General features: G+C 36.0%; 1 protein-coding gene and 1 long non-coding RNA gene across 3 annotated transcripts in view; one reads left to right on the forward strand and one right to left on the reverse strand.

The window, feature by feature from the left end:
* Window positions 1-24128, reverse strand: part of LOC124105228 (uncharacterized) — a 58868-nt gene that overhangs the window by 14036 nt on the left and 20704 nt on the right. The window contains exon 1 of one of the 2 annotated variants that reach the window (XR_009228574.1): window positions 10456-10630. The exons of the other annotated variant lie outside the window; for it this stretch is intronic. This is a non-coding gene — a long non-coding RNA (uncharacterized LOC124105228). Of the gene's footprint in view, window positions 1-10455; window positions 10631-24128 lie in introns of those variants that run through there. 2 annotated transcript variants of the gene reach the window in all.
* The window catches only part of Plppr4 (phospholipid phosphatase related 4), a 40776-nt gene continuing 37070 nt past the window's right edge, over window positions 20423-24128 (forward strand). The window contains exon 1 of the mRNA XM_046462358.2: window positions 20423-20913. Within this exon, the coding sequence (XP_046318314.2) occupies window positions 20692-20913 (222 nt within the window). The 5' untranslated portion in view covers window positions 20423-20691. The remainder of the gene's footprint in view (window positions 20914-24128) is intronic.

Below are 24128 nucleotides of genomic sequence, written 5' to 3' on the forward strand. Positions count from 1 at the left end.
CAGATTTCCTTTGCTTTTTTTTTGCTCACCATATTTTACTTTAAGGAATTAATTTTTCAGAATTCATGTTGAATTGGGTAGCACACACCTGTAATCCCAGCAACTCAGGAGTCTAAGGCAGGAGGATTGCAAGTTTGAGAACAACCTCAGCAACTTAGAAACTTAGTGAGACCTTGTCTCAAAATAAGACATACAAAAGGGCAAGGGATGTGGTTCAGTGGTAAAGCACTCCTGGGTTCAATCCCTGGTAGAAAGAAAGGAAGGAAGGAAGGAAGGAAGGAAGGAAGGAAGGAAGGAAGGAAAGAAAGAAAGAAAGAAAGAAAGAAAAAAGGAAGGAAGGAAGGAAGGAAGGAAGGAAGGAAGGAAGGAAGGAAGGGAGGGAGGAAAGAAAGAAATGCTATATTGCAAAATCTCATGCTATTGCTCTATGGGAATTGTAGTCTGAATTGTAGGAACATTCAGACAGTCCCACAATAAACAGCAATTCCAAAGGAAAAAAAAAGTCTCGCATTTTCCTGTTTATAAAAAGCTGTTGCTTCAACCAGAAACTATGCAACTGAAGAGGAATTTAGAATTTTTTTTCACCTTTTTTCAGATGGGAAGGGTCACTTGATTTCCTGAGACAAAGCATGAGTGAGGTATTGAAAACATTTCTCAACTAATGGAAATTTCATCCTAATTCTAACCAAAGATCAACACTTATAATTTTCAGCTTTTATATTTTCATTAATTTATTACTTATTTTTGTGTTCTCACAGGTATGTTTTCTGGAAAATATGCTAGGTAGTGTTACAATCCACCAGATGACTTTTTTAACCTCAAAGCAATAATTGGCATCTATAGGTTATCAAACATCTGTTAGTGATGTTAAAGAAAAAAAATAAACTGCTTCTAATTCCTATATGGGATTAGGTAGAATTTAAATTTTCTCCCAACTATTATATGTATTCCAGTAAATATGCCTACACTTGATTCAAGATAACATATTTTAGAAATATAAAAATATTACCTTACATTTATCTCATTTATCTGTTGCTTTAGAGTTCACAAATTATCTGCACAAACTCTTGGCAGAGGGGCTAGGGTTTTGGCTCAGTGGTAGGGCGCTCGCCTCGAATGTGCAAGGCCCTTGGTTCGATCCTCAGCACTACATAAAAATAAATAAATAAGTAAAATAAAGGTATTGTGTCCAAGTACAACTACAAAAAAAATATATTAAAAAAAATTGGGCTGGGGCTGTGGCTCAGCGGTAGCACACTTGCCTGGCATGAGTGAGGCACTGGATTCGATCCTCAGCACCACATATAAATAAATAAAGGTCTATCAACAACTGAAAAAAAATAAAAAAAAAATTCTTGGCAGAAACTGCTAATTGCTTACCTGGATATTAAAATTGTGATTTTTGTTGGGTCAGACAATATGCCCAGCTTGAAAACATTATCCTCCCTTGATGCAGTTAGGCATTTGCCCTATTTTTAAATGAGGAACCAACTTGTGACTGAATAAGAGCAAGGCAAAAATGCAAGAGTAAAAATAAAAGAAAACTAAGCTCATGATGGATTAATGAAATTTCTATTCCAAACTTGGAACCCCAACTTCTGGTATTAAGTCACTTTTGTATATGTGCGTTCATTTTATGTGTACATAAAGCTAATAATAGAGTGTCAAGATTATAAAGGAATCAAGGATCACCTGAGCACAGAAGCTACCTCAGGTTGTAGGGCACTTGTTGACACTTATTGGAAAGTCAGAACTCACATGTTGAGAGTTTGTGGAATAGCAGAGACAGACTCAAAGCTCAGAAGAGGCATCAAGTAGGAATTGTCTTCAACTCCCCCAAATTTGAAATTACAGGAGGCTACCTCCTCAGGGTAAAGGTCAATCAGAAATAGAACTGCCCTTCCAGGGATTGCAGCCCTATTTCAAATACCAGATGAGGAAATCTCAACTTTACTTTAGGTGAAGATGTTTTAAGGCTGATGATGCCATCCAACCAAAGCCTCTGCAAAAACTATGGCAGAATTTACATTATATATAAATGTTTAAGGATCCTGAAAAACAACTTTTCAATTATGGTGACCAACCCACTAAAAAACAATGAGGCCTGCAAAAGTTGAAGGTGAGAACCAGAAAAACAAAGACAATAGAAAAAGATCAACAGGATTTCAAATAATGGAGCCATCAGAGGCAAAATATAAAATGTACATTTCAATGTTTAAAGAAATAGAAACATCATGAAAAGATTAGAATTTAGGAAAAACTGCATTAGTCTCTAATATGAAGCAAGCTATAGGTACATTATGAGATTTAACATTGCTGGACACAAAATCAATAAATAACTATCACATGTATTTTCATATAGTAATAACAAATTAAACATGCCATGTACTCCAACAGTGCCAAATACCTCAAATAAATTTTTAAAAGAGATGTAAAAAAACAACCTCTACCAAAAAATAACTTATAAAATCACCATTGAAAAATGTTAAAAAGGACATAATTATTTTGAAAGATGCACTATGTCCCTGGATTGGAAGATTGAATATAATAGAGGTGAAGTCTCCCCAAATTCATCTACAAATTCAATGCTGTTTCAAAAAAAAGTCTTGCCATATTTTTGATTTTTCACTTATTTTCTCTGTGGAACTTGACAAGCTTTTTCTTAGATTTGCAAGGGAAAATAGTGTGGCAGAAGAACCAGCTGGAAGGGAATTTCTCTACTTTAAATCATGATTTACTATAATGTGATAATGATACCATTCAGGTCATTAGTGCTTGGATAGACAAATAAATGGAATAGAATAGAATTCTCAGGAAATAAAAACGTGTAGACATCAATATTTGATTTTTGTAAAAGAAACTACAGCTAGGCAAAAAATAAAACTTTATTTTTCAATACACGATCATATGACACTTGAGTATCTTTTGAGAAAATGAATATTATATCTCATTGCATAAAAAACTAACCCCAAGAGTTAAAGGCCTATGTATTAGATATTTTAATAAATCATTAATGAACAGTCTTTATAATTCAGAACATAAAATACTTGCTTAAACAGGACACAAATAGCCGTAATGTTAAAGGAGAAAATTAATCACATGGACTTCATTCAGATTTAGAACTTCACAGTGTCATTTAGAGATACTTTCATTAAAAATTTTAAGTGACTATATTTGCAAGATAAAAGTGGCAAAAAAAAACACCCAGAAAATATATATTAAAACACCTTCAAGTGAGTCAGTGGAGCACACCTCTAATCCCAGCAGCTTTGGAGGCCGAGGCAGGAGGATCTTAAGTTCAATAGCCTCATTAACTTAGAGAGGCTCTAAGCAACTTAGTGAGACCATGTCTTAATAAATAAATAAATAAACATAAAAAGGGTTGGGGACGTGACTCTGTGGTTAAGCACCCCTGGGTTCAATACCTGGTACAAAAAAAAAAAAAAAAAAAACACCTACAAACAAAAAGAGAGAGACGAAAAATCCTTTATAGGAAAATTGTCAAAAGACTTGAGCAGGCAGAAAAGACAGTATGTAAAACCAAAATGAGAAACCACCAATAGTCAGCTGTATTTGTTAGAGTTTAATAGAATCATAATCTAGCCTGTGAAATAATGAGAATTCTCACACATTGCTGGTACTACAACTTTAGAAAACAGTTTGAAATTATGTAGTAAAATCGAAATATTCATTCTCTATGACTAGCATCTTTGTTGTTACATACACACCATAAAGAAAGTAGTGCACATTCACCCAAGGAGACATATATGGTCTATTCTTAGCATCAATTATAATCATTAGAAACAGGAACTTATCTATCTAAAAGTCTATAATCTCTGGAATGCATAAGTCATTGTGGAATATTCACACACAAAAAAATCAACAGAAAAAAAGGGACTATATTTACATATTATACAGAGGTTAATTTTAAACCATCATGTTGAGTACAAGAAGAAAGACCCCCCAAAAAACAGACACACAGAAAGTTTTTAGTGTGCTGGAAAATTTCTATTTCTTGGCCTGATAGTCAATCAGGAGTTAATATAATTGTAACTCATATCCATCTTTTATATTTTCTCACTGAGTGCTTTTATTTCACAATTTTGAAAGTAGAATAAAAGTATAAGTAAAATCTTGAATTTATCATTGTATACTCATTATTCTTAAATGTGTGGGGACCAGAGGTGACAATTGTATCAATGTGTATAAGATATCTAATAAGCCAAGGTACTATTCAGTTTTGGGCAATTTCCTAGAGTTTTTATGTATATGGTAGAGAGGGGAGGAAAGAAGTCATTGGAAGTACTGATGGCTAATGAGAAAGTGAACAGGTTTAAATGGCAAGTAGTTACATCTTAATAGAGTGACATCTTAATTCACATGAATTTAAAAATGAAAATGGTAGTTTTCAAATTTATTTCTTTAGTTGTATATAAATTTGTTCTCTTATAAAGAAGGAAAAAGTTTGAAAATCACTGCTTTATACAATTAAACATTATCACATTAAAATGTGATCATCTGGTATGTGACATGCTCAAGTTTGGATTTTATGGGTAATCACTCTGGCAATAGAATAAGGTGATTATTCAGAAGTAAAACTGGAAGCTGGGTTAACAGAAGAATCTTACAGTATTCTCAGTAAGAAGAGTTTAGGGTATTAGTAATTGTGGTATAAATGAGAAAATACCTCAAGAAATTAGCAGGACTCAGGTAGATAAGAGAGGTAAATGAGAAAAGTGTCTCAGAGGGCTAGATAAAATTAACAAAGTATAGGAGAAAGAGTATTCTATAAGGAAAGATGAGTCATGTATGGAGATGTGGGGGACTTTGAAATGGTATTTCTACCAGTAAGTATATGTCAGTTTAAAGAGAAACAATTGAGTATCATGAGATTATTCAAAATGTAAAGTCTTGGTAACAATGAGAGTAGACCAAATGAGGGCAAGAATTTGGCATTGCCCTTTTTCTTTGCAGATCACATTATGTGCTCCCTTCTATCATATTATTTATATTTGAGGTCTTCAAAAATTAGGAATGGATATCATGGTGGATACATGAAGACTTCACTATTGTATGGTTGTAAAGAAATCACTTTCAAGTCCTCAAGCCTTTCAAACTCCTTCCTCTATCTGAGGAAGCACCTGTTACAGACACCACCTGTTCTCCTTTCTCAGCTTCTCATAGACAACCAGCTTTCTATAACCTCACAAAAGACTTGTAAATTTCAGTTGCTTTGACTCTTGTGGTATATCAGATTCCAAAATGCAATCTAGAATTTTATGTTCAATTTTGAACAACTGGCTTCACTTATTAGGTCCAATTTAACCTCCCCAGGTGAAGATATTTTTGATCAAATTGATATTTGTGAACATAATAACTTACCACAAAACATTACAACAAATTTATGTGTAATAATTCACAAGTGTCTATTTCTGTTTATGTCACATATTTTAAAGTACTTTGGCATTTGAAACAGATTTGGCATAAATGTGTATGTTTTTATTTGTAGTTAATGGAAGACTTCAAATATAAATAACTTACAATTTTATAGTTACTTTCACACTTACAGCATATAAATTTTACTTGGTATACAAAGCACATCTAAATGGATAAATAAGACCCAGTCTAAAGTCATTTGTTATATCTTCACAATATCTTTTTGGCATCTGTCTAAGAGATTGAGGAAACAAATGACTATCAAGTCTAATCAACAAATTGTTTTTTAACAAAGGCTAAATTCTTGGCCTTTGTAAAATTTTCATACAGATTTTAGAAATCATTGTCAAGTTTTTCCAAGAAACATTTTGGGATTTCTTTTGAGAATACTTTGAATTTATACATGAGTCCAGAAGGATTAATCATTTTGTGGTTTTGATTGTTCTAATTGATAAACATGGTATTATTCTCCTAATATTAAAGCCTTCATTTTACCTCATTAAAGTGTTTTAGCTTTTACTGTAGAAGTCTTGCAAAACTTTAGGTTAATTCCAAGGAACTGTACATTTTTATAGCATTGTAATTAATATATCCACATCAATTTCTTTTGGCTAAGTTTTTGTATGGCTACTCTCGCCTTTCTTTACATTTTTGCATTTTCAAGATCTCCTCTAAATAGAAAATAATTAATTTATAAAACTTATATGTTAGTCTTCATATTTTAATTAAATAACAGTAAATTTAAAGTCTTAAAATTATATATACATACAATTACATATTGTATTCAGTGTGCGTATCATATATTACATATATTTACATTTTCCATTTTTTTCTCTTTCTTGCCCTTCATTTTTTCTACCTGCTAATTTTTTTCCTCTTTATGACCTCCATCATAAATACAGAGAACTTAAAATTCCCTAGATCTATTTAACCTCTTCTTGACTAATACATTACTTTTTATCATGTTTCTGTTTTCATCTTCATATTTTCATCAGTTTAATCTGCTACTAAATCTATTCATGTAAATTTTTAATTATACACCAGTTTCTCTTAAAATCTGCAAGCCTAACTCCCTCACAAGATATAAAAGAATAAACAACAATAAAACCTAAAGTTTAACTTTTCTCCATGAATACAATGTTTTGTCCCAGTTTCAAATATCTGTAATTCTTTTGGATCTGTTACTCTCAATTACTTCTGCTAATTCTGGATCATTTATACTTAACTCAATATACACCTTGCAATTTTAAATTATTTGCTGGCTAATTTTATTTGAAAATATCTTTAGAGAATTTTTTGGCTTAGTGTGCTATTATCTTCCTCAGGAAGGAGTTCATTTTTTGCTTCCAGTTAACTCTGGGCATTTGTAGCATAGGATGAGGATTTGGAGATTCTCTGAGCTGCCTACAATGATCCTCCAAGTAATATTAATATCATCCTTCCAGAATCAGCTTCTGCGATGTTTGTTCCAAGCAAGGGTACTTGTGCTAGTTCCTACCTTTGTCATTTACTGAGCTCAGGTTCAATATCTCCACCTCAAAAAATCAACCCCAAAGTTAAGCTACCTTTCAGTGAGTGCTCCCCTACCCCCCCAGGTATTATAGTCCCATTCAGGTGAGTTCCTTCCTCTCCTGGGCTTATGTCTCTGGTGTCTATTTCCAGTTCACCCCTTTGTGATGCTGTGCTCTCACTAGTCTAAGTCTCATAAGTCCTCACTAACTTGGTGGATGTTCCATGCTATTTAGAGGACATTTTCTGCATCATTTCTAATATTTTTTGCTGTTCTTATCAAGCATGTTATTGTGTGTCATCTAAATTGCCATTATGGGAAGTCTCTGTTTTTCATTTACATTATTAGTAGATGAAGGTAAGTATAAAATAATGGTATTTTGATGTATTGAATATATTTCTAAAAGTGACCACAGGGAGAGAGATGGGGAGCATTCAGTTTTTTGTGTGGCTATCTTATCTCTCTACCTTTTCTTATAAAGTCACCAGGACTTATTTGAACTTCACCCAATAACCTTATCTAATTCTTAGCACTTCCTAAAGACCCCAACTTTAAACACCATAGTCGGATTCATTTTCTACTCTCAATGGGTATTATAATTCTGAGTAGCTTACAAATGGGGATTAAATTTTAACACATGAAGCACTGGGGGACACTCAGACTATATTCAGACTATAGTATCTCTCAATAAATATTTGTTGAATTATTAATTTTTTTTATTTTTCCCCAAATTTCATTGAGTATAGATAGACATACAGAATGTAGCTACCTTTCAATGTACAAACATTGTGTATCAATATGCTTGTATGTGTGAGTGTATATATTCAGAATATATACTTTTAAAAATTATGTCATGCTATAATGGCAATGAATAACTGGTCAATGATAGAAAGCAACATTATTTCCATTAATTCTAATCATATTTCTTTCAGCAGGTGGTTTCAGTGTTTAAATGACATTAAGACCAAGGGGCCATCTGCTTTCCCTGAAATATTGGTTAATTTAATCTGATTATCATGCCATTTTAAAAAACTCTCAAAGAACTCAGCACAGATTGAACAAGTTGGAGATATTTGTATAATGTGCCTTTTGCCATTTTATGACATTTAGAAATTTAAGATTTTCTTTGAATGATATTTGCAAAGGCAAATGAATGCCTGAAACTTAAATGTCATATTAAAATATTACTCTATTCTCTATTATAATATATTAGAGGATATTTTTAATTTCTGTCAGTTTTTTATAAAAATAAACTTTTGGTTTTATTTTGCATTCATGTTAGTCATGTGTGTCTGTAGTGATGTCAAAAATTCATTTTATTAAATGTTCATATTCATAGACTGTTACAGTAAAGAGACACTCCCTAGATATTGTGGTAGGGTAGAATTTTCTTCAAGAGCTCAGTCAGGAGAGCTTAGTGAAAAATGAAATATGAGGGGAAAGTCATGATTCATTTTGGGGGCAATAAGAACAACTACTTAGGCTCAGAGTAAACTTAAGGACTAAAATTCAGTCTCACTAGAAAGAAATGGTGGAAGCTATTAAACATCAGAAATCAGCAAATTTTTTGTAGAGGACCCGAGAGTAAAATTTTGGGGTTTTGTGAACCACATGATCTCTGTCATAGTTACTCAACTCTGTCACTGCCAATGCAATCTTAATGCATGCAAAAAAGAATGGGTGCATTTGTGTTTCCAAAATGCAAATAGCATAACTAATACATGTAAGCTGATTTTGGTCATATGGTAACCCCTGCTCTTCAAGGATCCAGGATCTCTAAAGACTTACTTGTTGTACAAAGGGTTCAGTTCATTTCTAATGCCAGAAGGAAGAGAATGGAAAAGCATTTTTCCTGTGGAATTTTTGTTCCATTGATGCCTCACCCTAGTCTTCCACAGTCCAGTGCAACTTAGCCCAAATTGCTGGGATTCTCTCTAATGGTGTGAGGGCTGCTGCAACACCTCTTCTAATACCATCAGCTTAGAGGTCTCTCATTTCATGTTCTAAAGCTCATTATTGTTCCTCAAAACATACCATGCTAGGGGAGCCAATCCAGTGAGGCTTCAATCATTGTTATAAATTTCTCCAGAACCAGCCTTTCGTAAACAACTCCCAGTCTCTTTGGTTTTGGACTGAGATCACCAAATTCAGCAAACTTCTGATAAGTCCTTCTGGTAAGTCTTTTGTCTCCTGTCAAAAACTTCTTGTTTAGGGCCATCTTTTAGACCTTTAATTTTTAACCAGTAAAATAAAAATGTAAGAATGTCTTTCTAACATAACAATTTTAACTTTATATAAAACAGATTTATCTCTTAGCATATAAAGGAAACAGAGAAGCATCTTCCTGGGACAGAAAGTTGCCTGACACCCTTCCCTAAGGATGATGGGTTTCCTATTTAACTTAGTTTCACCTAGGTCAATTCTTTCCAAAGCAAAGACCTGCTTCAAGATGGCTTCTCTTTTGGCCTGTGGAATGACACTGCAGTTTTTCTTCATAAAATTAAAATGTAGACTTATATAGGAATCTCACCCAGAAATGTGAGATCATTTTCTTGGGAAGCAAGAAGCCCTTTCTGAAAGGGTTAGACATTCTAAGTTAAAGAGAAACTCGATTTTTTCAAAATGCAAAGTATGCCAACACTTCACATTTTGACTCCTTTAAGCTGCTTATGTTCTACTTACCTTTCCTCTGGCATCCCCTTGTAAATGCAGGCCCACTACAGAACTTGCCAATTCACCATTCAGTGAGTTGTGCACATGGACAAGTTGTGCATGCCTGCAATTAGTGAAGCTCCACATCACTATTTAAGAGGGGTTGATGCACATCCTTGTTATTACCTGCCTGAAAGCTGTGGGTGGCACCAAATGATGCACTGATGCATAATTTGCCTTAAGGTGTGATTTGTAGTCTATTATGACACATTTCAGGATTGAGTGTAGCTTGAAATCAATTAGACACTGATTGCTAACACCTCATACTTTAAAATACTCATACAAAATCATTTGTTCAACTATATACACTCAGTGAACTTTATAGAATGTATATTACAAAGAAATTTTTGACTAAAAGTAATAGGAACTTAAAGAAAAATAATTGAGGTAAATATTGTTAGGGAAAGAGATGGCTACTGACTTACATGGCTGAACCTCAGAGGGGTGACATTGGAGCTCTCCTGGGTGGCTGACTCAGGGACTAAAAACCCTGAGGTGTCTCTTCTTCTCTATTAATGTCCCTTCCATGCTTATCTACTACTTGAGACTTTCTTCATGTGACTGAGGAAACATGACCTTAGAGAAGGGCACTCTTCCCTGTACCACTGGCTCTAGTTATGAAACTCCTGGGAGGGTACTCTGCTAGGCTCCTGTTGGTTTTATGACCATCTCCGAATAGATCTCCAAGGCCAGAGGATATAGGGAACTGTATGTTGACCTCACTTCAGTTCTGTGCTCACCCATGATTAGCATTGTGAAATATGACAATGTCCCCACGTCCCAGAATCACATATTACCTTGTATTTGGAGAAGAAGTCCTCTCTCAATTCATAAAAAATTTGTAAGAGTATATCTCATTGAATTATATATTAATAGTACACAATTCTACATGGCAGATGAGTCAATGAATCTGAGAGTTTAAATGAGCACCATCTCCACATTTGCAAAGAGAAGGCCAGAGCTCCTCTGCCATTTGTGACTCCATACCTGTACAAAATCATATTTACATAAGTTTCGTCAATCAAATCAACTCCAGCATGAAAATAGCTATTTTTCAAATATTAATGAGTGTGTGTGTGTATTAGACATAAGAAATTTTAGGTGTATAATTTCATGTTTTCTATATATTTTTGTGAAATTGAAATAAACCCTAACAGTACTTTCATACTAGGAGCAATCTTGCTTCAGCTCTTTCCATAAGGCCTTACAGAATATACTGCATGAACATAAGTGGTACGAATGTCAGCAAAGGTTAGGAACCCCTGAGTTTCATCATCATATGTTGCTTTTCAATCCATGATGATGCTTCCTTGTATTAATTCCTTCTAAAATCAGCTGGCCTTGATTTTTCTTAGAACTGGTTGTGATAATAATGATTATCAGCATGGCAGTCAAGGAAGCATACAGGGAAATTGTAGTTTACTCTGACAAATAAATTATAACTCCCTGTCTACAGAGAAGGACAACCACTTAAGGGATACAGAACAGCTAGGAAGATGTATTCAAGACACACATATAGAAAAGGCAGACAACTAACATGCGTGTTATAGAAAACATTTGGAGCTTTCATAGCATGAAGACAACCCTGGAAAAGTGCAAAGGGAAAGTGAATCTTCTGTAGAATTTAGGAGAATTTGGGAAAAAAAAATATTTAAGAGAGGATATGGGTGGCTAGGTTCTGGGAAAAGAAAAAAAAGGGAGGACTAACATGTATTTTCTTGAAAGCACTTTTCTCAGTAGCTTCAGAGACATGTTGAAAGTTCTCATGTAGGACTATTTCTAATACAACCTCTAGCTATGCAACCAAGGGATAATTACTGAAGCTTTGAGAGAGCAGGAGGCACTCTGAGCTAATTAATATAGGTTCTCATTTGTACATGTCAGACTCCTTTCACACTTCTTGTGAGACTTGACAGTGTTCTCAAATTGTTGTGGGAGAAAATGAGAGAGAGAAAGAGCATGCTCATCCCAACAGAATCACAAATTATAAAATGCTACATTAATTGACAATGATTCATTCAGAAGCTTTACATTGTTCTAGTGCTCTACTGACCACTATAGAAGGAAGAGTAGAAATTATGAAATTTATTTACTCAATATAGATTCACTGAAGTTTTGATATGTCCAAAATACTATGCTAAGTATTAAAAAGAAAAAAAATGAGTTGGACATGGATCATACTTCCAAGGAGCAAAGTACATTTGGGGAAAAATAAGATAATCAGGGCAGAATATAATGTGATCTCCAAAAAGTTTCCACAGGAAATCCTAAAGGATCACAGAGCTGGGAAAGATCAAGGAAACTTCATAAGGGGACTGCTTTTGATTTGAAAATTGAAGAATGGAAAAATGAAGAGCACATAAAAGGCTATAATGCAGGAGAAAATGGTTTATGTAATACCATGTACCCAGTGATGTCTGTAGTTAGTGTCTTTAGAGGAAAGAATGGGAGGTGAGATGGAAAGATTGGTGGGTGTCAGACTGTGGAAGACCTTACATCAGTCTAAAGTTTTTAAATATAATTTTCTAGGCAATGGAGAGCCAGCCACAAGTATTTTTAAGTGAAGGAGTGGTATGATTGAAATTGTGCTTTAGGAGAATTTTCCTGGCACAAAATTATAGACTTGGTCAGAAAAGAAATATTTGAAGTCAGGAAAATTAGCCAGGAGGCTATTATAATGTCATAGATATAATGATGAATTAAACAAAATGGTGAAATGGAGTGGAAATAGAAAGGAGGGGATGGACAGAGGAAAGATGACTTTGTCATTTCTCCAATTCATTTCCTAACCCATGTGATTCTGCAATCTGTATACGGGGTAAAAATGGGAGTTCATAACTCACTTGAATCAAAGTGTCAAATATGATATGTCAAGAACTATGTAATGTTTTGAACAACCAACAATAAAAAAAGAAAATATCAAATAGAAAAAAAAACAGTTCATAATATATTGTGTAGTGCATAATAAAGATTACTTGTGTTCTGAGAGAGAGAAAAAGAGAGAGGGCAAGGTCTCTGACATCTGAGTAGCAAGCATGAAATTCAGAAATGTGAGATATAACTACATTCCAAAAGTGAATGGCATGATAGAAAGCACAGAAACAAAATAAACTTGGCCTGCGTATGGCTTCAACATATTTCTCAGAGGAGAGGACACTGTCTAGAAGGGGAAAATAAAGCTCAATGCTGGGTAGCTGAGATAGAAGTACCTAGTGGAGCAGAGGGGTGTTGTGCAGTGAACGAGACTGGAAGCTTGGAGCTTGGACTTTTGTAGGAAACCAAGTATAAATGGATGCCCATGGAGATATGGAAGAGAAAATCATCAAAGAGAAAAATTTATTGAAAATTAAAAAAAAAAAAAACACAAAGAAACGGAGACATAACAAAGAGGGAGGCAAGGTCACAAATAAATCAAAGAAGGTAACAAGATTTTTTAGACAGGTGGATGGGACCATTTTATATTTTAATGAGTCGATTCTTGTTATTTCCCAGTAAGATAGTGGTAAATATAGAGAACTATTTTCATAAGGTGACAATGGAGGAAAAGGAATTGCTGATTTATGTGCATGAATTTCTTAATGCTTTCATACACAAAGTAGTGTATAATATAGCACATTAGGGTAAGTTGAAAGAGAATTAGGGTCAGCTAAGCAGAACTTGGTAGAAAACAGTTAAATACATTTTAATAACATGTAAGCATGAAACAAACCACATTTTAGGAAAATATATTAAATATAATACTTTCAAATAGAATCTACTTGATTTCTAAATAAAAAACTTAATCTTAATTCCATGAATATAGTTTCCTACAGAGAATGGCTACATACATTTTCTCACAGAATTTTTCATTTTAATTTCTTTACATTCTTGGTAGTCACCATTGGAGAGAGACTGCACAAGTAGGTGATAAAATCTGACATTGTTGCTTTACAGTCATTAAAAATACAACAACCCATGAAACTACACAGGTCTGCTTTCATTGACAACAGTAACATTTAAATTTCTTATGATAAACTGAATGTTTTAAAATATAATTAAATTTCTTTCTATGAAATGTTTTAAAATAAAAATGATGCCCTTATTTGTAGAATGTGATATATTTGTAAAGCAAGTGCTATGCAGCTAGCTTAAATGTATGGAAAAAAACACATCTGTCACCCATAGATGGTTACCAGATGTAAAAGGAGATACAGTCATTGACCTTAGCTGCACTTATAAGGGGGTAGCTGGGTTTCTTCACTCTTTACACCTCACCCCCAAGTCACACCTGGAGCCCTGTTGGCAGTAACTGTGCCCAGCTGTACAGTCGTACCTTCAGTGTATTTCCAAATGGTGGAGCTCCTTCTTGGCTATGTTCAATACTAGGGTGGAGCAGCAGGTTCAGATGCAGTTCCTGTCTCTCTTGCTTGTGGCCCCCAAGGCAAGCTGTCAGACTCTGTTCCACCTCCAACCAGGATTCTTGCAAAGAAGCAATGTGAGTTGAGGCCCTAAATACAGGGCCTTCCTAAAACTCAGACCCTTCTAATCCCCTGAGAGGTTCTGTGGGATGATCCTAATCCATGCCAACACATTAGCATGCCAATGCACACCCACAGCCAAGCTCCACAATCTAAGGTTTCTTTTCCTTCCCTGAGTTAACTGCTATGGAATTTCTTGAGGGGGGGGGGGGTAGCTCTGGCTGTCTGGCTGTCTCTCAGAGAAGACATGTTTTGGGAGAGGGAGCTCATGAGAATTGTATAAAACTCCCTAACGTTCTATTAGGGAGTCATAGGAGACTAGGGTGGACAAAATCATTGATAGCAAAAAAATATAGAATTCTGCTTTTAATAAAAAATCACCTGCCAGAATTGTTGTTAGGTAAACTTAGTGTTAAAGTAACTGGAAATAAATCTTCGGTTAATCCTTTAATAAGTGACCTCTTTGTATTAGTTGGAAATTTCAAGTTGTTTACAGGCATGGAAAATGAATTCTGTCTGAATTAATGAGAAAAGGGAGACAAGGAGAAAGAGAGGGAAGGGAAGGGAAAGGGATTTATCTGGAAGGAAATGATTAGGTGCAAAGAAACAATAGAAAGTAGAAAAGCCAGACTTCTGAAAAGAAAAGTGGAAAGTAGTTTAGAGAATCAAAGACCAGCCTTAATCACCATTCTTTTTCTTCTTGCATGAATTGACATCAAGAATTTTCTCTGTATCACTCCCTTGAAGATTCAACTTGTGGGGTAACACAGTCGAATTAGATTGCTTCACCATCCTAGCTCTTTGCCTCAAGAGGGCTGAACACCTCCCCTTACAGTCTAGCTGTGACTATGAGAGTGGGAACTTACATTCTGAAAATTCAAGAAGCCATCACAAAAACAAGAAACTATGTATCCTGAGCAGACAGCAGATGTCCACTTCACCCATCTAGCTCCTTCATTTTTTAGATGGGAAAACTGAGTTCCTGTATTAAAATATTTCTATCCACAGCCTGATAATGAGTCCAGGGTGAAGCCAGAGAGGGAACATTATCTTCACATCTCCTAATCGCTTCTCAAATCAGTACTTCACACATCTGCATATTCAGTTCCTCAAAGACATAACTATTCTAGAAAATACAATAAAACCTTACTTTGTTGTCTCCTTAAAATGCTGAGGAGTAGGCTAATTTTGGGGAAATACATTGCTAAATTAAATACACCGTTTTATGACCTTAAAGGTAAACAACATGCAAATACCCCAAGAATGAATAGTTGCCAGGAGGTTGAAAAGAAGTTTGTAGTTGGCTGTTGGCATCCAAAACCAGTACATAGAAAAACTACTTCTTTCTTATCTAAGGACTCTGACAGTTTTACTAGTGATGTCAAGTACATTTTCAGGCATATTTTTTTGCAGGTTATTTTTGCTGTGAAGTCCTTAGTCTTGTAACATATCAGGGTGCTACTTTTCAGTGGGTGCCATTTTTCATTTGATTGTACTGGAAGAGAATTTTCATTAAAAATGTTCAAATTATGTGAGGCATCTTAAATTGCTTGAATGCTACTATTACTATATAAAGAGATACAATTAGCATACCTGCAGCAACATCTAACATCCAAATATGCATTTACATGGGGAAGATGGGATGGAGCACAGATTTTAGTTCAGGAATGTTGTCTGGTAGCCTCAATGATATAAGTCACTTGAGTGTCAAAACAGTCAAGACCTTCCTTGGGCACCACACTTAAGAAGTTTCTCATCACAGTTACAACTGCACCATAATTGTTTCTTAAGTAATGTATGTTACAAGCTATAATTTGTTAGCAGAAGCAGCATATATAACTAACTCTTAAGATCCTAGAACTTGGAACAACCTTCTGGATTAAAAGCTCTCAGTCCTGCTGGGTGCAGTGATGCATACCTGTAATCGCAGAGGCTCCAGAGGTTGAAGCAGGAAGATCCCAAGTTCAAAGCCAGCCTCATCAACTTAGTGAGGTATTAAGTAATATAGTAAGATCTTGTCTCAAAATCAAAATAAAAAAGGGGGTGCCTAGGGATGTGGCTCAGTGGTTAAGCACAGTTGATTACAATCCTTGGTACTAAATAAATTAATTAATTAATTTAATTTAATTAAATCTCAGACTCACTAATTATATTTGTTATTCTTACATATAATAACACATAACTTCTTGGAGTCTCAGTTTCTTTAACTGTAACATATGATGGTAATGGTACCCACATCATAAGGATTAAAAGACTTATCAAGCACTTAAAAAAGGCACTAGTTTATAGTGAACATTATTTGTTTTATTATGACTAAGTTATTGTCTTTGATCTTTCTTCACTCCATCTGCATTTGCATTGTCATTTGTGAATTCTGTGAGAGAAGATACTCTATTTATTCTTCTTTACAGTTGTTACTTAAGGAGAAAAGTGACTCTCACATAGTAGAGGATCAATAAATTTTTATAGGTTGATGGATAGATAGATGAATAGATTAACTGGTTTTTATAATTCACCATGTGCTTTCACATATATGGTCACAATTGAGCTACAGAGCATGGCAACAGATATTGCCAATAACTTTTCCCATTTTATATACCAGAAAACCAAAGCTCAAAGATATTAAGTGACTTGCTATCAAGAGCAGAGTTGAAATATTTCACAGGTTTGGACCTGTGTTTGACTTTTTACTTATTTTTACATCTGAGTTCTATCTATGACTTTTTAAAATATAAAATAGGGAAATTATTTGCTCTGTTCATATCACAGCAGTGTTTTGTGCATGAAAAAGTTGAAGTACAGTTGGGAATGGTAGAATATGCCGAAAATTCTAGCAACTAAAGAAACTGAGGCAAGAGCATCACAAGTTGAGGCCAGCTTCAGCAACTTATCAAGGCTCTGTCCCAAAATTTAAAAATAAATAAATAAATAAATAAACAAATAAGAAGGCTGAGGATGTGGCTTTGTGATAGAGAGCCCCTGGAACATACATCAAGATGTTGCCCCAATGTAAGTCATTATCATTGAGTTTAGTATCTAAGGGGACCTGTAAAATAATCTGACATGTGTGTGAAATGATATAGATCAGAAATACAATATTGTTTTTATTCTCTTTTATTGCTAAGTAATATTCCATTGTGTTATTATGCCACATTTTTTATCCATTCATCTATTTAAGGGCATCTAGGTTGGTTCCACAGTTTAGCTATTTTGAATTGTGCTTCTATAAACATTGATGTGGCTGTGTCCCTGTAGTATGCTATTTGTTTATTTATTTATTATTTATATATGACAGCAGAATGCATTAAAATTCTTAACATATAGAGCACAATTTTTCGTATCTCTGGTTGTATACACAGTATATTCACACCAATTCATGTCTTTATACCTGTAGTTTGGATAATAATAATCATCACATTACACCATCATTAATAACCCCATGCCCCCTTCCTTCCCCTCCAACCTCTCTACCTATCTAGAGTTTCTCTATTCCTCCCATGCTCCAGCTCCCTTTCCCACTATGAATTATCCTCTATTGTGAATTGTGCTGCTATAAACATTGATGTGGCTGTGTCCCTGTAGTATGCTGTTCTTAAGTCCTTTGGGTATGGCATTTGCAGGTAAATGGATGGAGTTAGAGAAGATAATGCTAAGTTAGCCAATCCCAAAATACCAAATGTTGAATGTTTTCTCTGACATAAAGAGGTTGATTCATAATGGGATAGGGAGAGGGAGAATGAGAGGAATAGATGAACTCTAGATAGGGCAGAGTTGTTGGAGGAGTAGGGTGGGGGCATGGCGCTATAAATGATGGTGGAATGTGATGATCATTATTAACTGAAGTACAGGTATAAAGACACGAATTGGTGTGAATATACTTTGTACACAACCAGAGATATAAAAAATTATGCTCTATGTGTGTAATAAGAATTGTAATGCATTCCACTGTCACATATAAATAAATAAAATAAAATAAAAAGAAATACAATATTGTAAAAGAAAAGAGAGAAAGAAGGAGAATCTAGGGTAGGGAAGAGTAAAGGATTTGCAATAGAATTGGCTTTGAATTCTGAAGCATTTCCTGATGCTTAACAAGGAGGGAAGATCTATCAGGGCAGACCAGCTAGGGAGGGTAGAGGAGTTCCTTTCTAATATTTCAAGTACTTCTTGAATTGTCAACATGTATTCAGCATGCATCTCTGATATTTTATTGTAGGGCTTCAGTTTGTTACTAATGAATTAGGAAGCTATAATTTTAGTCTCCTGTTTAAATCCCCTTTTGTAGAAATGCAATTTCCAGGATGACAAATTATAACAACTTAAAATTATTCTAACTTGCTTTTTATCTTAATCAAGAATTATAAATTTTGTTAGTTACCAAGAAAATTAAAAAAAAAGTCTGCCCCAACACACAAAGTAACTTTGGTAGTAATGAGAAGTAGAGTCAATGATGAGTTACATAATAGTTAACAAATGGAATCAACCAACAATTATTGAATACATAATATGTGCAAGGAACTTGTGCTGCATGATTTTATATACATCATTCAATTTAATTGATCAGTTCATTTCTTCACAAATGTTTACTGACCACCTTCTCTTTGCCAAGCACAGTTCCTGTTACCACATGATGAAAAGGTCCTAGACCTTATGGGGTTTACATTCTAGTGGACAAGGCAGAAAAAAAAATTAACAAGGCAATACTTATTAAACTATTAGATAGTGATAAGTTCTATAAAGCAAAAGAAAATAATATCAAAAATAAAGAGTAAAATAAACGTCTGGTGTTAAGAATGCTACTTCAAGAGTATGTCAAGGAAAACTTCCCTGATAAGCTAAAATTTGAGCAGTGGCATGGATTAAGGGGTTAACCAAGCAATGTTTCTAGAATAGAGTTTGTGAACAAATAGTCACTATGTACAAAGACCCTGAGGCAGTACAAAGCTAGACTGAGTCGCTTGCCATTGAGACATAGAGCTATGTGAACAAGGTCTAAGAACCAGGCAGAGCCAGTGAGACTCATAAGATGAGGAGCTTAGATTTTTCTGCTGAACACAGTGAGAAGAAGGCCTTAGAAAGTTTTGGCAGAGAAATAACACAAATGAATTTACTTTTCATTCTAGGTAATGACTGGTTTATAGTTGGTAGGTGGTAAGGGAAGATGCTGGAAGGATAGTTAAGAGACTATTAATTGTGCCAATCTAGTCAAGAGATCGGCGGTAGCTGTGGTTGGGGTAGGGCTAGCAACTAGTTCTGGAAGATGGGATAGTCCTCTTGTAGGACTTATATTTTATGAAAGAAATGAGTTTGAAGCCATTAGCAGAGAATGAAGAAATTTGAGAAGTGAGGAGAAGGTATGAATGGGATAGTAACAAACTGAAAAAACACTAGGATTGTAAGTAGTGGACCTGCTTAAAGTTTGTTCGGAGGGACAAGATTATGCAATTGTACGTTTTTCTCCAGCCACCTTCAGTTGCTCTGGAACAACTGAGACTTCCTTTAATCTAGGGCTGGGATTTTGCAGGTGAATATGGTAAACTGGGAAAGGGGAAATGGTGATGACTCTGTTGGACTGAACCCCAATCTTGGCAGAGGTATATGAGGACTTGAGGCAGTAACGGCAATGAAACATTTAACTACATTAGTGGATGGTGTGATCTCCATATTGCCAAAGAACTATTGGAGTAGAAACTGAAAAGGCCAGCTGAAAAATGGACTAGGAATAGATTATCACTCGCTTGATAAGGAGATTTTGAAGATGTTGGAAATGGCCTAGGGTATGTGAGAACTGAAATGGGTTATCTTCATTAATGTTATGCAAACTTTCTTTGGTCTGAACCACTTTGCACTTTTGAGTTGCCAAAAGAATCACAAAGTTGAGAGCAGCCACATCCACCACCAGAAATCATCTGAAGACTTGTTGGTTTTTAACACTGACATTGTACTAGGAGTAAGGTTAGAATATGTCCTGGACTTTGGGTGCAATGAGGATGTCCATTGCACCATCTGCCTCTTTTGGAAAACAGGGACCATGTCCCAACAGCTGATACTATTTAATAGTGGGTGTCAGGAATTCTCCCAGGCAGAGATCCTCAGAAGGGGCGAGCAGCCAGACTTAGTGAGTTCTTACCAGGGCCTAATTTTCAGTAAGAGCAAGTTTTATTTCAGGAAGGTAGAGATTGGTTTTCTTGTTGTGGGTGGTATGCTGGGCCGAGCTGCTATTCTCCAGGAGTCCTCAAGTTAGCATTTCTGGAGTGACCCAGGTGGTTTCCTAGGAGGGGACTGGGTGCCTCAGCACCTCAGCCAAGCTACTGCAGAAACACCAGGAGAGCTTCCCTCTTTTGCGATTCTTGACGTCAAGCTCCCACATCCTTGGAGCCTTGCCAAGGCGGTGGAGAGCCGAGAGAGGGTGACAGGGGAGGAGAAGCCATTGCAGCAACAGCTTGGAGGAGGGAGCTGGACGTCTCTCTCTAGAAAACCAGGAGCGGGAGCCAGAGCAAGGAAGGCAGAGGACCTGCCGGCTCAGGGACCGCTGGGTTGCTGCAAAGAGGGGAGGGGAGAAGGCGGGGGCGCTGCATGCAGCGCGCTGGCTCCAGCGGTGCCCGCGGGGAATGTGACATCAGCCGCGCCAGGCGCTTGCGGCTGGAGGAGGCAGCTCGCCTCGGCTGCACTGTGCACACCTCGCCCGGCGGAGGACGCAGACCCGGGCAGGCGGCCGGGATGTCGGCGAAGGAGAGGCCAAAGGGCAAAGTGATCAAGGACAGCGTCACCCTCCTGCCCTGCTTTTATTTCGTGGAGGTGAGTTGGCCCACCGCCTTGGCATAATGCAGATCTTCCGGGCACCTCCGGAGTGAATTCAGGTCCTGGACAGTATTGGAGGCAAGCAGATAGTGCCAGGACAGCGCTGCTGTCCCCAAATGACCGACCCTTTCCCTAATCCCCTCCCAGGGTTTTCCAAAGCTCCCCTGAGTGTGCCTGTGAATACCTGCCAGCCTAGGGTGATTACCACTAGAGGTGTCGCTGCTGGGTGGCCTGCAGGGAAGAGATACCTGTGTGAGTGTGGGTCTAGTTCCCTGCCCTGTCGTGCCAGTGTGCATAACGGCTATCAGTGCCCCAGAGGGGCCATGATGCGCACATTCTGGGATTTGTATCTTTAGTCTGCCGAGTATGTATCTAGAACTCTGAGAGCTTTGGGTGAGAATTCAAGTGCACACTGCCATGCCCCTGGCTCTGAGGACCTGAAGTGTTTGTTTAGTATTAGGATTGTTGTTTTTTTTATTAACATCCCCCAAACCTTCTCCTATTAGACTTACTATGGTGCTTGCATCTGCTTCTACAATTGGGTCTTCATTTCCAGGCAACAATCATCAAGCTACTGACTGGTCTTTCTCCATGGTTAAAAAATTATATTATACGTATATATATTTTTTAAAAATGACATCATCTGGTTTTATATGATTTGTATCTGTGAATTTATTCTGTGTCAAGCAGATAAGCAAATAATAGGTAGATGTATTCATAATGAACCTCTAACTTACGGAATGCAGTGTTTGAGGGAGGAAAATATTATGGGAGGGTTATAAAGATTGACAGGTACAGAGACTCCATGCACTGTAATCCATTGCATTGGGAAGACATTTTTAAGCAAGGAGTTTGTTAAATTACAGGCAGAGAAAGGATGTGTTGCATAGGTTTTGCAAAATCAGAAGACCTTAACCATAAAAGTATGTTCTATGTAATTAGAGCCTTGGTTACCTAGAGAATTAAAAGACTATTGCTGAATTATAAATATCCTTCCTTGGCTGTCTTTTCAGCCAAATATGGAGGTTTAGTACTTTCAAGTACAGGTAGTATATTCTGTATTTGTTTACTGTGAGGTTTATATGGATTGAGGAAGAGTCCCTGTCTTGAAACTTGGGGGCAGAGATATTGTTAGACTGTTTTTATATCTAATAGTATATTTGGAAGTTTATTTTACATGGTATACCTTTTTTTTAAAATTGATTTCAGTTTTAAGAAGGATGTGACTTGCATAAATCTCAGAGAAATGGTGGGTAATCCCTTCATCCATGACCTATAGAAAAGAAGAAAAAAATGTTCTATTTCTTCAAAATAATTAATTGATTCATTTATTGCCCTTACTCTTTTCACAAGGGATTTTCAGGCTATGGCTTAGGTAATTATTGCTGAAAAATGATAAAGAGCTATCTCAAGAAAAATGTGGGCAGCAGAAGATTCCTGATTGAAAAGGGTAAAGAAATAGAAAGATGAGATACCTGCCTTCATGTTCAAACTGTCAGGCCACTTGTGGCATTGTTAATCCACTGTAGTTTTAAACTTAAGCACTTTCATTAACATCTGAATCTATTACATTTGTGTAAAAGAAACCAATTAATTTTTGAGTTGCATCTCTAGGAAGGTACACACCCCAGGTCAGCTAGTGACTGACCACAAACATATTGCAGCTGTATGGCTTCAAGAAAAACACTTCCAGACAAGAGGATGCAGACCAGAAAATAAGATTATTGCCTTAAAGAATCTGAGTGTGCACTATTGAGGTTCTCTTAACATAGGATTTCAAAAGCGCCTCATAATGCAATTGAATTATGTCTCTAGGAACAAACATCTCACAAATGTTACATCTTTTCCATGAGTGAAAATAACCCCAATTCACTACTTCCACTTTGACCCATTCAGATATCCTCTTTGAATTTCTCAGCAGGACAAGTTATAGAACAATTACTGAAGACAGTTCATGGAGTTTGAATGAATAATTATGACACTATATCTTGGGGGTAACAGACTTCAAAGAGAAAGCTACAAAATTAGATTGCAGATTATGTCCCTGAAACTTAAATGCTTGATATACCACTAAAGAGCTTCCAGAATATAGAAGGCATTAGTACATCAATTTTTTAAGGGGTTGACAGGAAGCACTTTGAAATGACTCATTTTGACACTGGTGAGCATAAGCTTTACATCTCCTTTGGAGGATGCATAAACATAACTAGAATTAACATGCCAGTAAGATGCTCTAGAGTAATTACACTTTGCTTTGCAGCATAGTTTTCCAAGACCTTACTAATAGAGATGGAAGAGTTAAACCTGAGTAAATATCCTTCCATCACATAGAAGCCCAAAGCTTCCTCTGTTATTTTGAACCACTACTGAAGTAAAAAAAAAAAAAAAAAGGCTAAAAAACGAGTCAGATCTTGAGAAAAAAGTAAACAACAACAACAAAAAATAAATAAAAATAAAAATAAAACAACCGAAAAACCAGACCAACTAGCTGGGTCTAATGCTGACAGGCACATTTTAAACTGCCTTTTAAAAAGTTATTCAGGCAGTTCTAAATTGCTATTCTTAATGGGTATGAGATACTAAGAAACTTAATTGGGACACTGAGGAGAAAGTTTCATTTGGAACAGAGGGGACTGAAATCAACTTAGCTTGAATTATGGCAGGAAAATAGCATCATGGTCTGGGTACAACCTAGGTTATATAGACAGGTGGAACTACTCAAGTACCATCTGTGCCATTACTGTTTGGCTAATTCTGGCCCATGTTACTTCTCATGTCCTCAGTGTCTTCATATATACTAGAAATCATGTAATATAAATGTAAATACACATATGGTCATATGTAATAAAATTGTTGTTTTTTCTCTTAAAATAGAGAATATATAATCAGGTTGTAGCATCATGTCTGAGGTGAAGTAGACACACAGTGTGTTGTTTCTTTTCCTGTCTTATAACTGCCCTTGACCTGATTCTTTGACTTTCAGGATTCTTTGACTTTAAGGCCAAACTTGAGAGATCAGTCCTGACAAGGCCTAGCTTGGGTGTTCTCTTTATTCAGCAAAAGCCACTTTCTCCCCAGTTTTCAGAAATGGTTTGGGTACCAAGTTTTCCTGAATGGATCTGTATTAATGGACATGAATAGGGAGAGTGGAGTGCCATATTGTTTGTGCAGTAAATACGGCAATCATTTGTGAAGCACTTAGAATAAAGCTA

Source organism: Marmota monax, unplaced genomic scaffold (assembly GCF_021218885.2).
Source record: "Marmota monax isolate L192 unplaced genomic scaffold, Marmota_monax_Labrador192_F-V1.1 WCK01_AAM20220418_F8-fsc00070, whole genome shotgun sequence".
Classification (NCBI taxonomy): Eukaryota; Metazoa; Chordata; class Mammalia; order Rodentia; family Sciuridae; genus Marmota; species Marmota monax.